General features: G+C 39.7%; 2 protein-coding genes across 10 annotated transcripts in view; one reads left to right on the forward strand and one right to left on the reverse strand.

Annotated features, from left to right (window-relative positions):
* Window positions 1-15,804, forward strand: part of ADNP (activity dependent neuroprotector homeobox) — a 29,590-nt gene that overhangs the window by 5,971 nt on the left and 7,815 nt on the right. For 2 of the 9 annotated variants that reach the window (XM_065645397.1, XM_065645400.1), the window contains 3 exons: window positions 4,427-4,585; window positions 5,925-5,970; window positions 7,099-7,405. The exons of 1 other annotated variant lie outside the window; for it this stretch is intronic. In XM_065645397.1, coding sequence (XP_065501469.1) covers window positions 5,932-5,970; window positions 7,099-7,405 — 346 coding nt within the window. In that variant the 5' untranslated portion in view covers window positions 4,427-4,585; window positions 5,925-5,931. Of the gene's footprint in view, window positions 1-1,110; window positions 1,399-2,160; window positions 2,392-4,426; window positions 4,586-5,924; window positions 5,971-7,098; window positions 7,406-15,804 lie in introns of those variants that run through there. 6 more of the 9 variants (XM_065645398.1, XM_065645402.1, XM_065645399.1 and 3 more) reach the window with 5 other exon arrangements.
* Window positions 9,986-15,804, reverse strand: part of BCAS4 (breast carcinoma amplified sequence 4) — a 54,618-nt gene continuing 48,799 nt past the window's right edge. Inside the window, exon 5 of the mRNA XM_065645407.1 lies at window positions 9,986-10,062. The gene's annotated coding sequence lies outside the window, so the exon portion shown is untranslated. The remainder of the gene's footprint in view (window positions 10,063-15,804) is intronic.

The raw sequence follows: 15,804 nt of genomic DNA on the forward strand, positions 1-15,804 counted from the left end.
AACCGCTCTGCCTGGAAAACGCTCCCGCGTTGGCTCAGGTCTGTGCTCTGGCTGCTGACACCGTGGCGATGTCAGGAAAACACGACACACAAGACAGGACTACCCTTTACACTTGCAGTCTGATCTGATTGCAGTTTCACAATCGGTGTAATCCAGTCGTAAATTACGTGCCTTTTGATTACATGCTTTGTTTTCACAGAGACTTCTGTGCCACTTTGTTTAATTACATAAGTGTTTCTGTGAGTTTTGGATTGAAAATTTCAAGATTATTCTTGATTTAATTTAAATGTAACTGCTAATTCATGAAGCATGCTTGTATTTCCAAATTAATTTTTATTCTGGGATTGTTCATCTTCAGCTACAATCTAGATGAGAATTATTTTGGAATTGTAGAGCATATTCATGCAGCCTTTTTTCCTGATCAGTGAAGTGTGGATATCATGGTGTAAGCAAATAACATCCTTTGTGCTTCAATGATCTCCAGTCTCAATTTCAAATTTCAGCAAGATGTGCAGGGTTTTATTACATTTCAAACCGAAATCTTTAAGAAATAGCCCTAAACAAGTGAGACTATCATATTGAGTATGTATATTACATATTGATTTCACTGCACATGTGTGGATGCATATAATCGTTTATCTTTGGAGATCTCGAACAGTCACAAAAGACATTATGTGAGATGGCGGTAGGTGTGTAAGCCCACTTCTGGAGCTGCTAGTGCCTCTAATTTAAAATTTTCTATGCACCGAAGTCTAGCATGCCCTAGAGAATGAATGCAATTTAAAACTGCTTTTTGGAATGCAGTAGAGATTGCCAGAATTGATGTGTTTTTTATCACGCATGTTCAAAAGATCCTTCTTTAGAAAGCATTCAAATTTAGCTAACGGCATTCTTTAACATAGTTCAGCCTAATAAGAAAACCCAACAGAAGTTCCCAGCAGAGTGGAAGGTAGCAGGTTAATCATCAGGAATAGGAATAAAGAGTTGTGGTTCCCAGAGCAATTGAAATTTGGCCATTTTGTGGTTTATATTTGGGACATAGAAACGACACTGTACAGAACTTTTGCTACTAAACAAAAGTTGATAAGGAAATAGTTAATCACTTCTCAGTTTTGCAGTTAGTGCACACACCCACCAGATGGAGCTTCTGGCACCAGTGGAAAATTCCAGAAATCGAGCAAGAATGAGAAGTGTGTGAATGACTTAGAAGATCCCCGTCTGCTGGACTGCAGAAGAGGGTTTTTTTTTTTCACTTTTAAATAAAAAATGAATGGAGAGTAAGACATATCAGCCTTACTGATTCCTTTCACTGGAGCTGTCTTCCATACAAGTTTTCCCTCTGACGGGAAGTTGGAGTCGCACAGCTGAGGCCGGACAGTAAGCCCCAAAAAACTTGAGGTAAAACAGAGTTTCATAAGCCCTTGCTGAAAATTGTATAGAAACACTGAAACAGCATGTTAAGATTTTTAGCCTAAGAATTTCCTCCAAAGGGTTTTAAGTAGGTTTGGTGGGGTTTTTTTTTAGTACCACATTTTAGATGGACTTATGTCCTCTCCTGAAGCAATATTCACATAGGATGTCCAGAGAAGTGGTGTGTTAAACAGTCCTTTTTGTTTCGACACACAACTTGAAGCTTTTTTTGAGGTAGCTGATTTAATCTCTGAAGTAATTTTATATTTTTTAAAGTTCTTTTTTGACAAAAGGACTTTTAAGAAATAGACTATTTGACTGTGAGGGAGAATTGGGGTGGGTTTATGTGCACAGTGCTGCAAAAGTTTTACAATCCTTGAACCAGATAGCAAACCACATTTGTTAATTTCCTGCAGTTTCGATAATCTTAGTTTTTCCAGACGGTTTGATTTGGGTTTTCTGTTCACTTTGTCTTTCTAATGTGCCTAGTCCTGTTTGGGGTATAGACGCAAGTGAAAGGACCTTGGCTATAGACACGGGTCAAAGGGCTCAGGGGCTTGTGCTTGATGTGCTGGCTTAGGTGGAGTTTAAGTGCTGGGTCTGACGTGGCAGCTGCACACAGAGTTTTCTCGTTGCAGTTGAGAGGTGTTTAGACAGAAGTTTGCTGAAGACCACGGTGTTACCTGGGCAGAAGCTTGGTGTTGGAGATGGTTGAGCGATAAGGCCGAGGAGGTGCTCTCCGTTTAAAACGTTGCCATGAAAATAGAGCGCATGCTGTTACAAAACAGTCTCCATCCTAGGATTATAGCGGGCTTGAAAAATAAGCCCTTAGTTGTCTGGCGTTTCAGATGTGCTGTTAAACTGCAAATCTCATTACCTTCACAGGAGATGTGGGTGCACAGCCCTCTGAAAATTAGGCCAGACATGCTGAAATAAGGAGGAAAGAGAGGAGTCCAACAGAAGAAAGTGAAAATGCTTAACGTAAGGCATGACAGATGTGTTGGGAGTGGACTCTTCATTTACTTAGTGCAGGGAGGGGAGATACTTAATTGCAACTCTTTTCAAGAAAGTTTTTAGTAGTTTTCAGTTCTTCCAGCTCCTCTGTTCCCCCTGCTGTTTCTGCCCCTGGTATTTTTGATTTGCTCACTCTTCTCGGTGACACCTTTCCGCTTGCTGACTGTCGTTCTTCCTTGCTCAGCTCTCCTGAAATTGTCAGGTTGCAGAGTCCCAGCCTCCACCTTGCTGCAGGGACAGGCCGTTGTCATCATGTGAATACAGAATAGTACACACCATCATACTGTATAGCGAAATCTTACCTGCATACGTGAGGAGGCTGCTTTTCTATTGCTGTGGGAACCATAGATTCATTTTCTTGCCTGTTTTTCGTGTATTTTAAGATATTGCACTAACAGCCTTTGCAAATCTCCTTCATGGCTGGCTTTTTAGAGCATGCTGTTAAATGCAGCTAGCTGGGCAGATCATGAAAAGCAGACCTTATTTTAAATGTAGTTGGAGCAGGGAGATAAAAAGTACAGTGTCAAGAAAGTTTCATTTTGTCCAAGCACATACACCTGCTGTCAGCTCTGATATATGCTACTGTATTGCACTGCTATTTGTAAACGGATAATTTTTTCAACTTAAAATATGAGCAAAATAAGGGCTAAAATAAAATAATGTTGCATTATATAACGTCAGAAAAATGCCAGATGCTTGGTGATTCTCTTTAGCAACACAGTGCAGGGAAACAATACTGAGTCTTCAGGAGGCCCAGTATGGGATGAAGTAATTCCCTGTGTTCATTAGTTGTGTCTTCAGATGGATGCTCTGGAGGCCAGCAGGGCTTTCTGCAGTGAGGAGTCAGAGGGACAGAGGTGAATTTGCACTCAACAGAGACACAGGGGCCCAAATTCTACTTTCTAGTTGGAAAATAAGCCAGTATGAAACAAAGCAACCTATCATCCATACCTGTTTGAAGATACAGCTAGTGGTTTTCTTAAAGCATATGCAATATTCAGGTTTGCCTCAATGTGAAGTATTTTAAAAATTTTGTCTTTTAAAATTTCTTAGAACGTTTTAGTATCTTCTGTTGAAACCATACTTGCTGAAGAAAAACATTTCTGTACTTTAAGCTGTGGATGTGTTGTCTGAATAATCAACAGAGATTAAAACCTAACAATTTTAAACAGTAAAAACCCTTATTACTTGGAAAAGTAATTATAAATGACTCAACAAATTTTGCTTTTATACACTTCAGATTTGGTTGTTCCAGACTTGGTGATACTAATGTTATGTCTTATGTTTCCACTCTGCTCAAGACTGAGTTTCTGTCCCTGGGTGATGTGAGTTGAAGAGGTATCAGTCTTCCTACAGAGGCATGATCATTTACGTGCCATTACCCAAAAGAGTTTACTTCACAGCATCCGACTAGCGGTGTTTTATCTGAATACTTCCCAAATGAATGTGTGTCCCCAGGGTTGTGGCTGAGAGCCGTGGTACCTGTTTGATCTCCCAGAGTCTTGTAGTTCAAGGTGGGACTGCGTTTGTATGGAAACCTTCTAGGAAAAATGACCTGGGCAAGGAAGTGCTGTTGGTATTTCACTGGGTGTACCTCATCTACACAGGGCGCAGCTACGCTGTGAGTTCTAGTAGCTCGGATGAGGTGGAAGCTGAGGTCCTGACCACTTGACTCAAAAGGTTATATGAACTGTGAATAGGAGCATTCGTCTCTCTGTCTTGCTGGATTTCTGAATTGGATAACGTAACTGAAATCTGAGCACTAAAAATACTCCTCAGGTAGCATCACCCAGAGGAAGCTGTTGTTTGAGCCATAAACCTGCTAAAAGTTCCTGCAGCACTTGTTGGAGTGCACTCTACAGTAGCCCCGTGTCAGTAAAGGTACCGTAAATGTGGTTTATAATTAGCTTTGTAGTCCTTTGCAATGAAACGTATGTTATGACTGTAAGATTGCCCTTATTACATTTCTTATCTCTTGTCTTTAACGCTTTGTTTTGTACAGCAGGATATGATCCTTCTTCTATGTCCGGGCTTTGGCCTCACACAGTAGGTGTAATATAATCGCTGAGGTGGGCGTTCTGGAAGGAGAATTATTTTTGGAGGCTTTTGCATGAAACTTGTCCAATGAGTCTGAGACGCCCAAGCACCATTAATTTTGGAGGTAAATGCCTCATAATATGTACTAAATAGATTGGGAAGAGTTAAGAATTTCATTTGGCGAAGTGTGGGCAAAAAAAAGGTTGAGAGAGGATAGTTCTGACTGTTTACTCCTGACATTTGGAACTTTTGAACTTAAAGGAACACCAACTTGGACTCTAGAAAAACTGGGGGTGTGGGGGACTTGGAGTTCAATTAGTCTGGCAGCTTCGCTGCATATTAATTAGTTCCCTGGTTTAAATTGCCCCCCCCTTTTGGTTTATTAAAACCAACAGAGGCAAAAGGGAAAGATGATTTTGACTACAAGAGAAATGGCCAGACTGCCTGAAGTGCTCTCGTGCTGCAACAAACTGGGGAAAAACCTGTGACGTGTGATACGGAGGTTTAAAGATGCATAGTTTAAGTTGGATGTCCCTTTAAGTTACTCCTTAGAATCTGACATTTCTTATTTGAATCTCAATTGAAATGTTTCGTTTTGGAAATTCAACTGAAATATTTTTTATTAAGATATTTTCTATCATTTGTCTATAAATCGGTCTGTCAAAGTGAGCTGGGATATGTATAAAGGGAGGGGAGGGAGGAATGCTGTAGTTAACAATGAAAAGATAAAGCCAAAAGGGGAAGAAACAAAAACAAACAAAAAACCCCACACAAATGAAAGAAAATATAACAATTAGTCCCAAAAGAGTGTTTTTTTAAATGACAGATTTAAAATGTCAGTACTTGCCTTGGGCAGGGGGGAGGGAAGGGAGAATAATTTGCATGAAATATGATTTACTCTGAATTTTATTCATGCTATTGTTATTGGAATAAGGTTACTGATAAAATGATAAAGATAATGTACTTTTTAAAAGCTAATAAGTTAAGTTTGCTCTAGTAAACAAGAGTAATGTAGTAGTGGCACACAGCCGACAGAATTGAGAACTGTTTTAAACATTTACAGTGTCTAGGTTGCACTGATGATGTTGATCCTGGATTACCATTGCTTTCTGATATTAACAATAACTGTTATCAAGAAATATTTAATACTTAAAACCAGGCTGTCCAGTAGAAGGCTATTCTGCACTTTTTAATGAAGTCATTTTTAGCATAACTAACTTGTTACCAAACTGCATGCATTTTTTTTGATTATGCTGTTTCACTCTGCTGCGGCCCTCCCGTTAGTGTTATGGGTATTAAGAAATTTGGGGTTGAATTATTAAAATGCAAACCATGGGATCATGATACAAACCGAACAAGGGCAATGGACTAGAGCAGCGGGTTTGAGTGTGCGGGGCGGTATATTACGTAGGGAAAAGGAACAGCTTTTAGAATAAGGGTTTGAAACATTGCTTTTTCTGTAGGAAAAAGATGGAGTATTGCATGCTGGGAACAAGTGCTTTCCATAAGGTAGCTAAATTTTAAAAGTACATTTGTTTCATTTTGTTTTAGGCTTTGTTTAAGTGTTCTAATCTGGTAATTTTGTCCTTTCTGCAGTTTTCATTTTGATTAGACCTCTGCAAAACTCTCTTCTAAACAAAAATTCAAAAACAAACAAAAAAAGCAAACCTGGGCCACAACTGCAGTTTGACATTTCTGAAATATTGCTCAATGTGTACAGAAGAATATTTAAAGGATATTATTAATAGTATAAAATATTTATGTGGTCTGTTTTCCATAGTTTCAAAATTGCAGATCTTTAACACCAGTCAATTTAAAGATGTGAAAGTTTTGGATGACTACAGAGAAATGGCTGAAAGTAAAAAAATATGTTAAAAAGTAGTCTTCATTGACACCTCTTAAAAACAAAGCACTACGGCCCCCCCAGGAAAAGCACTACTCCTCAGGAATGTGAATAGTCACATTGTTTTTTTCTTTGTTTTGTGAGTAGCAAGACATAACACACTCAGAAGACGTTTGAGTAGATGAGTCAGGACTTATTTCATTAACTGCAGTTCAATGTTTGGCCAGGTTTCCAGAGGAAACAAAGCTTATACAAGTTTTCAGATCGTGCTTTGTCTCCTTATCTCCCCTCCCTCCCAGCCAAGAACAAAGTTGGCCATTTTAAACCAAATCTGGTAGAGGTGGAGGACTGAAAAGATAAATAAGCACCTTTTAAGTTGCATTAAATGTAGATCTCCAGGAAGAGAAGAAAGTAAGGTTTGAACATTCTCAAGTCTCATTCACAACTCTCCTCCCAGCCTGTTCCCTGCTGGATGCAGCAATGCCATGGGGCTGCTTAAAAACTCTGCGGGAGGAGTTGTAAGGAGGAGGGGACGGAAATCCCAGGGTTTAGGCCCGGGATTTTCTGGGGTTGACTTTGCGGCAGCTGCAGAGGTGCCGTCGGGGGTGCCTGGAGCTGAACGCAGCAGCTCGCCCGCCATTCTCTAACACGGAGCTAGCAGAGGGTTCTGAAGGAAAGAGAAGAAGCAGTAAAGTATCTGGGCTTAGTATTTGAAGTTTTCAGCTCCAAATGAGAGTTGTTGGTGCCTGAGTGCATGTATAGTATATTATTCCATGGATACGATATTATTACAGGTACAGCAGCAGCTCATGATGCCCCGTAAAGCTTTTCTTTCCCAGAAAGAAAAGCAGGCTCGTGCCAGGGAAAGGGATATGTTAAAAAAGAGGAGGAGGCGACAAGACTATCTCAAAAGAAGCGTGGAGCCGCAGAAAAATGCAGAAACAATAAAATGGCACAGGGATGATGAGAAGAGGAGAGAAAATGAGCAAGTTAAGGACAAAGATATCAAGAAGCGGTGGAGACAGGATGAGAGAGAACGACGAAAGAATGTGGACGCTATGAATTGGCGCAGGGAAGATGAGAAGAGGGAAAATGAGCGAGGTAAGGACCAAGAAGGCCAAGAACCAGCAAAGAAAGGAGAGGGGGAAAGAGCAACGAAAGGATGGACCTTTCGAAGCAGCGGAAGGATGATGAGGGGGAGAGGGGAGAAGAGAGACTGAGAACATGTGCAGAAATAACAAAAAATGTTAGTATCTTTTAGTTTTAAATTTGTAGGAAATCTGCTTTAATGAATTGCAGTTCTTGCAGCGCTAATTATTTTAATAAGATTGATCTAAGTATAGATGGATGCAAACTCGACAAGTCACATCAGGATAGCAAAGGCTGGGTTTACACGTTGCTTATGAAATTGCCTGTTTTACACACATGCTCACACCTAATACTTTCTTCAACAGTACAGTTGATGAGACTGTTTCAGATCACCAAAAAGTTCAGGTTTTCTCAATGTTCACAATATGTGTAAATGAGAACATTAGGAAAGGAAGGGTCAACCAAACATGCTCATCAGAGAGGGTAAAACTGATGTTTTATTTTATTCTTTTCAACACTGTGCCCAAGAGATAGTTGTTATTGCATCCCCAGGTTTATTCTGAGGTAGATTATGTAACAGAAGTTGTACGGAAGTGTAAATTTCACAGGATGCCTTTTAAGAAGCAGTCAGTTCAAGACAGGCACGTTCTGTGTCATTAGATCTCAGGTGTTGGCATCAAATCAGTTGGCATCACATTTGACTTGATAAATTCAGCCGACACCTTGGCATCAAATCTGACAAACTGACAAACAGTAGCTGTTTACAGTGTGAAGACCCCTTCTAAAGCTGCATTTTTATTACATTTTATATAGGACTTTTTTATCTGGAGTCACAAAATGTGTTTTTGTTGCAGTAGCCCTAAAACATGAGTTGTAGGCTTATGAACTGGCGATGGGTTTATTCTGGATGAGAGTCCAGTCCTTTGGAGTACTCAGACTCTCATCTGCTAGAAGCCCAAAGGGATTTAGAAATTGGAGCCCTTAGAGCAAAAGGGGTGGTGCCTTTGCAAACACAGGGCGCGTGGCTCGTTGCTCCGTCTGGGGCCGCTTTGCCTGCGAGGTGGGGAAGGTGCTGGCACCGTACCTTGGGTGACATGGTGCCTCTTCTCAACAGCAGTCATGAACTCGCCATCTGGAAGTGAGAAACTCATTCAATTGTCTTTTGGGTTTTCTGCATTTAACATATATTTGTCTTAGGATAGAAGATCTACTTTTTTTTTCCTCCATGTAAGTGTTTTGGCAGCGCTGGTGAGGCGGCCTGGCAGGACACAGCCACGGGAACAGAGAGGAGAGTTGTGTTACTGCTCAAACCACTGACTCCTATGTGGCCCAGTACTGAATGTGGCCAAATAATTTTATTACTCAACAAAACCAAAATGGTCAACATACTGAATACACATAAAGCTTTTATTTTTAGTGCTGATCCTTTCTATTGAGCCCAAAAAATAAACTTAAAATGTTTAAGGGTGAGGGGTGAATGTTGCTTATGATGAGTAACTTCATATATTTCATTGTGAGGGGAAAATGCTCCCTAAATGAAATACCAGCTTTGTACCTCTGTGCTCCAGTCAGGTTTCATTGTAGGCCTGGGAGTCAGCAGCTGGTAAAATAAATTGTATGTCAACAAAATTGATAAATGCATGTAAAAACAATTACTTCCAGGAGCCTCGTTTTTATTTCTGTAATTTTTTAATTCTCTTCGTTCCTAATTTTCACTCAGTACTCACTAGGAGAATTTAGTTTTGGAGTTTTCCTTTTCTTGATTGACTGCTTCTAACTGTTCTCAGCTCTGGGAAGTTACATAAACTTAGAACTACGTTCATAAAATTTCCAAAGGAAATAAGGGGAATAGCCAGACAGTGACTTTAAAATTATTCCTCTAGTATCATTAGCAATGTTGACATCATATGTTTCTTATATGTTTAAAAAAATAATGACTTTAAAAACCTCGTGTATTCCACTGCCATTGTTCCCCAGTGGAGCAGGTACTTGAGAAGAATCAGTGGCCGCTGCGAGGAGCGTTGGGATGCCCAGCTGCCCACACGGCTCTGAGATGCCTGAATAAGAATAAGCTGCACTGCAGACTAGGGCTCTTTTCTTTATAGCTTTTAGGGATTCTGTAACTTTTTTTTTCACTTTTTTTTCACTTTTGCCATTTCACGGTGGTGCTCTTTGCAAACCTTGTTGAGTGCAGAACTCTTCCTCGCTGAAGTGTTTAGGGTCACCTGCAGTTCTGTGCTTGCTGGTCATGGACGCTTTGCTGATGGTGCAGACTGACACTGGTAGTAAGGAAATGGTGTCGTTTTCAGTTAAGCATAAAGAAAAGAAAAGAAAATCTAGAGTAGGTTTTCTAGAATACCTAGACTGGTGTTGTCTTGGTTCCTTTGCACAGCAAGATTTTCTTCCAGATTATTCCTTTAGGTCTTTGAAGTATTTCTGGATGAAACCCACCATTTTCCTAAGTAGCCTGTGACACTAGGTGGAAGCTTTCTCTTTTTGATCACCTGTGATAGTTTGACTGATCCGGGGTTTTGCTGGTTTTCCCTCTTGTGTTCCTTATCCTCCCTGTCCTGGGCACGCACCTTCTGCCAGGTCGTAGTTCTCCAGTTGTGAACACGGCGTATTGTGAATGAGATCGGTACTCCCCTCAGATGGGAGGACTGTTTGCACTGAGGAAAAGAAAACGTTCATGGTTGCAATACAGAACTCTAAACCAGGCATGCAGTATTGTATTTTACGTTAATTAATTTTCAAAATAATTGCACAGTAATCTTTAACTCATCTTTTGAGTCAATTTTCTAGGTGGTTCCAGTCCCTTGGTAACTGATGTGTTAAAGGGCTGAACTGCCTGGCCATGTTAATTTGAAGTGCTTGATGCTCATACAGTGAGGATAGTGTATTTTTATTAAACACTAAAAGTGGTTTAAAAATCACTTTGAGTAACATAACAGCAGGATGTGTCAGACTTTGCATTCTGGAAGTTTTTAGAGTAGTGACTGCAATTGTTTCCATCTGGAATTTGAAGTGCTAGTTAGAGTAGCGACAAGTCACTGCAAGTCTATCTAAATGCTGAAATCTATTAAAAATAGTAGTATGTTGAAAAATATGGGGTTGTTGGAACTTCTCTGTGACTATGCAGTGGTTAATTTTTGGGCTAGACCTAGTTACCTTTCTGCTTTTTTGTCATGCCATAAAAATTAAAGTCTTGAATTCCTGTGCTTAGGATATTTGCACTGTTAAGTTCCTAAAACTAAGCAGAAATTTTCTCTAGTAATGGGTTTGTCCCCACTGTTCACTTGAATTATATTTTTCCCCAAATATTGTTCACATTAGTGCTCCTGAGAGCATTTTAAGGTGTTACACTATTTTCCCGCTAGTATTTTCTTTTACCAACTATGGCTAAAAAGGTGAGAATTGAGCAGAGAGAAAAGCCCTTTGCTGTGAGCAGCACTAACTGGAAGTGAGCCCCCTTTTTACTAATATCACAGCTGTGAACCTGAGTTCTTTGAAAACACTGAGGAAGCCTTTGATTTCAAACAAATGAAGCCAAATGTTGTGGCCTTTTTTGGCCTGCAGTTGTTGTTGCTTCTTAAAACTTGGACATAATTATTAAATTAAATCAATCAGCCTATATGGTGCCCTGGCCCATTCCCATTTCAGGGTGTGATTCCGTTGGGTGAACTGAACTGGTTCCTGTGGACTTCTCAAGCTTCAGAAGTCTTTGTTGTGATTTTATGCCCTAATTTTGAGGTTACAAGATGCATATATCAGAACTGCACTTGAGATTAAATTCTTCCTTCCCGGGACCCTTGCAGCCCATTAAAAGCCGAGGACAGCGTTGTAGTTCAGTGCAGAATACCTTGTACACACTCTGAGTTCTGTGAAGTCTCTTAACTGTTGTTCCTCTGCTTACCTTGCAAATACTCCTTGCTTTTTCACAAACCCTTCCTTCCCATCCTCCCTTCACATTTTTGGATGAAGATCCGAGAGTGCTTCATCCAGGCCGCTTCGTTAACACATGTGCACTCGCTAGGAAACTTGTCTTTTCGTTCATGTTTTGCATAGTGGCTGTTGCCCAGAGCAGTGAAATAGTTCTGCATGAAGTTTGGCTAAAATAGGTCTTTGCATCTCCAAAACGTGACTGTGAAATGAAAACTGAAGTGCGGTGTTTCTGATTTAGTAACGATACTGTGCTCTTTTGTAGCTTGTCTTTTCTGCTTACATTTGGCTACTGAATTATTCTAGGAGTCAGTACCTGGCTGTGGACTAGACCCTTGTGCTTGGTGCTGCATAAATACAGAGCAAAAGAAGGTTCTGAATACCTCTCATGCAGTCTGTTTATTTTACCATTATTTTTTGACTGGTACAGTCAGACATTTTGTGTAGTCACAAACCATAATAATATCAGACTGTATCTGCCTCTCCACTAATTATGATTAAATGGGCAAGAAACGTCCCAAATAAAATTAACTGTATTTGCTTAAGGATGAGTTGAAGATTAGGTGAGCTGGATTCAGCTATCAAGCAGAATTTGCAAACTAAGGTTGATCTTCAGTTTTCAGATGTAAAGATCTAATTGTATCCTCTGTTATGATGTGTCGTGAGAGGAGGATCTTGATAATTTCTTGTCTTTAAGACCTGACTGGGAGGCAGGCAAAAGGGCTGAGGCGAGGTGGTGCAGACAGAACAGAGGTCTATCCTTAGTCCTAAATCATTTGCTTTCTTTATCACTTGGGTTTATATATCTTGTGGCATATTTGGCATGTCTAGTTATATTAGACACAGTAATTAAGAGAAAGCATTTGATTCTTTTTGGTGAAGAAGTTGTTAGTGGTGTTTTGTACTAAATAAGCTATTTGTTACTAAGCATTACTTTCAGACTTGTGGCTGACTTTCAAGTTTACAAGTGATCATTGCCTAAACACAAACATCACTTGGTGATGAGGAAAAAAAAATGGTTTCTTTACAAGCAAAATGAATAAATTCTTTAATCAGGGACTTTGGTTTTAAAGAAAACGGCACAGCTTGCTAGAAGGTTTCAAATGTAATGTTTTTCAGACACTAATGTTTCTACAATTGATATTAAGAACTTGGGTTATTGTGGAATAAAATTACTAGGACGTTATCTCCTTGGATTTGAAGTTCACTTGAAAATGCTCATTCAAATCCTGAACATACTTGACTATGCTGCTTCATATATTTTTTCATGAAAAAATGGAGCGTACAGGTAGCTCTAAGTAACGCGATGGAGAGCAGCGCTCAGCCCGCTGCCCTTAGAGAAAAGGAATTAGTGGAGCCAGGAGAAGGTTCTTGGCTACAGTAATATTTTTCACTCTGGCTCTATGAGCTGCAGCAGCGAGAACTTGTTATAAGTGGTGTTCTTCACTTTAAAAACAACAAAAAACCCCATTATGCTGTGCTTTGAAAGCAAACTTGTGATACTTTATTGCAGCTTGGCGTTCAGAGCCATACTTCCCAGTTCTGTTCAGGGAAGAGAGGGAATAGAATGTTAGGCGTATTTAATTCCCAATTTGTGATCTGTGTTTAGGGATATAAATCCACTCTCTGCACTCTGTGGTATTTTTTGTTCTGCTATTAATGCAGTTGTGCTATCACCCAAGCCAGATCTGGTTTAAGTCAGGAAGAAGCGGCAGTGGGCTCGGCACTGAAAGCTGTTTCATAGTGACTGGCCTACGAGAAGAAACTGCAGGCCGGCGTTGCTTTTTCCATCTGGAAACGTTAAGCTTCTCTTACTGTTTCAACTACAGGTCCAAAATAGATAAAGTGCTACCACTTGGAAATTGCAAATAGGACACAACCTTACTAAACTATTTGCATTAATCAATAGGCCAGTTAGGAGCTGGAATTCTTAGGCAACAGAATTTTTCCCATGAGTTTTTACCATCTTTTAAACTGATTTGTTACTGATGCTTCACAAAATTGGTATTGCTGCTCCTCAGCCCTGTTAAATATTTTCAATTACTATTCATGTCTTTCATGTAAAATGGACCTGGCTCAACTTTAAACTATATTAGACGTTTTTACAATTGTAGCAAAATTGCAGCCTTCAAATGATATTTTTAGTCGAGATTTTAGTTCTATTTGTGGAAGTAACTAAACTAATTGTAATGCTGCCCTGAAACATGTAAATGTACTCTTTGCGGGCTGAATTTTTTTAATACAACAATTTCTCAATGCAAATTCCTGTTTGCAAGATAAATATTCATTACTATTTTTTAAAGCTTTGCACCATTTACGTGCTTATACTTTGTCATAAATGGTAGTATTTTACTTCATCCGAAAGCATGTTAATAGTACAAGTAACAGGATAAAGCCTCTGCCCAGAGTCAGTTTTCAAAGTAACAGAAGTTAGAAACTCAGATTCAAACGTTATTTCCTAGTGTTTTATGAGGATTAAAAATAATTCACTGGGCGGGAGTGAGGAGCGTTCTGAAAGGACGACATGAATCATTCTAATCATTTGAACAATCACATCCACTCCTGTAGAGAAAGGAAGAATGGTTTAGGCCTGGATATTGTTTGTAATTGCAGGTGAAATATTTGATTCTAAAAGAGTATAGATAAGAATAGATACAGCATAAAAAAAGAGCAGTTCATTATTTCCCATAGAAAGTCTAATTTTTTTCTGATTCTAGTCGTTTTCACTGAGACTAGAGCTGAAACACCTTTACAGTCGCATAACTTAAAATACTTGCATTTAGACTTTTGTATGTGAAGAAATCAACACGTTTGTGATTACACTAAATTCTCTCAACAAGTGGTACTTGGAGGAAGCTGACACAGACCCTTGAAATACTTCTTTCCTGGCCAGTGTTGTTTGAAACTGACTGTCAATAGTCGCTGTGCATGGTGTGTCTAAAGTGACTTCATTACTGCAAATACTACACCTGAATAATTTGGAATCCCTGAGATTTATAGACAAAGTCGAAACTTTTTTTTCTTTGTTTTTTCATCTAGGGGTGTTAAAATGACCCTTGTCTTTGTTTCTGGTCATCTGTGACAGTGGCCAGCCCGATCCAAGTACCAAAATGCTTAATGATCAGAATTGCTTGGTACTTCTGAAAATTTCCCTGTAGATCTCTATATACAAACTCAGGCTTGTTTCCACGTACTTTCTAATTTATACTTGTGATATGAAGCAGAAACATCATGACAGCTTGCTGCTCCTACTCAGCAGCAATTTCTGATTTCATTGATTTGAAGAGACTAGAGCCCAGCACCATGTGCTGGCAGCACTGTGTGTAGATCACAAAACAGCTGAAGTGGTTTGTATCAGCACTGTTACATTTACAACGTTTCAGTTTTATTTCTGAAACTAAACAGTGTTGTTGGGGAGAATCATGGAATAGTAAGTTGTCAGGAGCTGCCTTAAAGGATTACTTGGTAAAAGTTGGTAGGAGGATGCAAATAAACAGGCTAGCGTGTAAACAGACAAGGAAATCCTTTAAGGAGTTTGCATGATAGTGCATATAGAAGAGTTGCTTTCGATCAGAGACACAACCCATATCCTTTGTACTTGGAGAAAATTTCTTCGGCAACTGCCCTTGATCTCATGATTGAAGGGCAGAATTTTTGTCTAAATCAAAAATTTAATGGCTGCAAACTTGTGTTAACTCTGCATTCTAGGCTTCTGCCTGAAAGCGTTAGAAATACTTCCAAGCTTCTAACAAAAAAAAAAATCCATTTTTAGTTGATGTAGGTAGTCTTTGGCCTTACAGTGGATTCGTTTGTTGATATGAATCGAGCCTTTTATTGTCCAAACAAAGCAACATTTCTGCATTGACTCTTGGAAATGTTAATGATAAAAAAATGCAGCTTTTCTCTCCTGGAGTGATACTCTTTACACTTGCTATTTCAGAAACTCCCTCCCCTTTGCTTTGAGAAAAGCCTACCTTTGAATTGCTGGCTCCACCCCCTCTCCCTTCCAAAATACCTGTACGTTTTCAGGGGCTTCCACGTTTCTGCCGTTTTGCCCCTTCTCAAAGCGCAGGAGCCTCGTTGATGGTTCCCGCAGGGACAGCAGGACACGGGCTGAGAACTCCCTACACCCTCAACAAGACTAGTTCTTCGTGTCTGCAAGAAATCTTAGTGGTGACGGCTGAATCTGGGGATCCACATATCTTAAAACTGTAGACTTTCTTGTAGCTGGATGGTCCCAGTCATTAACGGCCAGTTTAGTTGGAAGGAGCTGTCTCTGTGCTGGGATCTGAAAGGGAGGGTTTTCTCAGCTCCTCTTAGAGGTGTTGAGGCATCTCCTGTACTTTTTCCAGTGATTTCTATCTCTGAAGGGCTCTAACCAAGCTTTTGGGTCCCATCTTAATAAAAGAATGTATGCTAAACAGAGCGTGGCAGCCACTTAAAGCTATAAATACAGTAAATGGAGGAAGCAG

Source organism: Caloenas nicobarica, chromosome 15, assembly GCF_036013445.1.
Source record: "Caloenas nicobarica isolate bCalNic1 chromosome 15, bCalNic1.hap1, whole genome shotgun sequence".
Taxonomy (NCBI): Eukaryota; Metazoa; Chordata; class Aves; order Columbiformes; family Columbidae; genus Caloenas; species Caloenas nicobarica.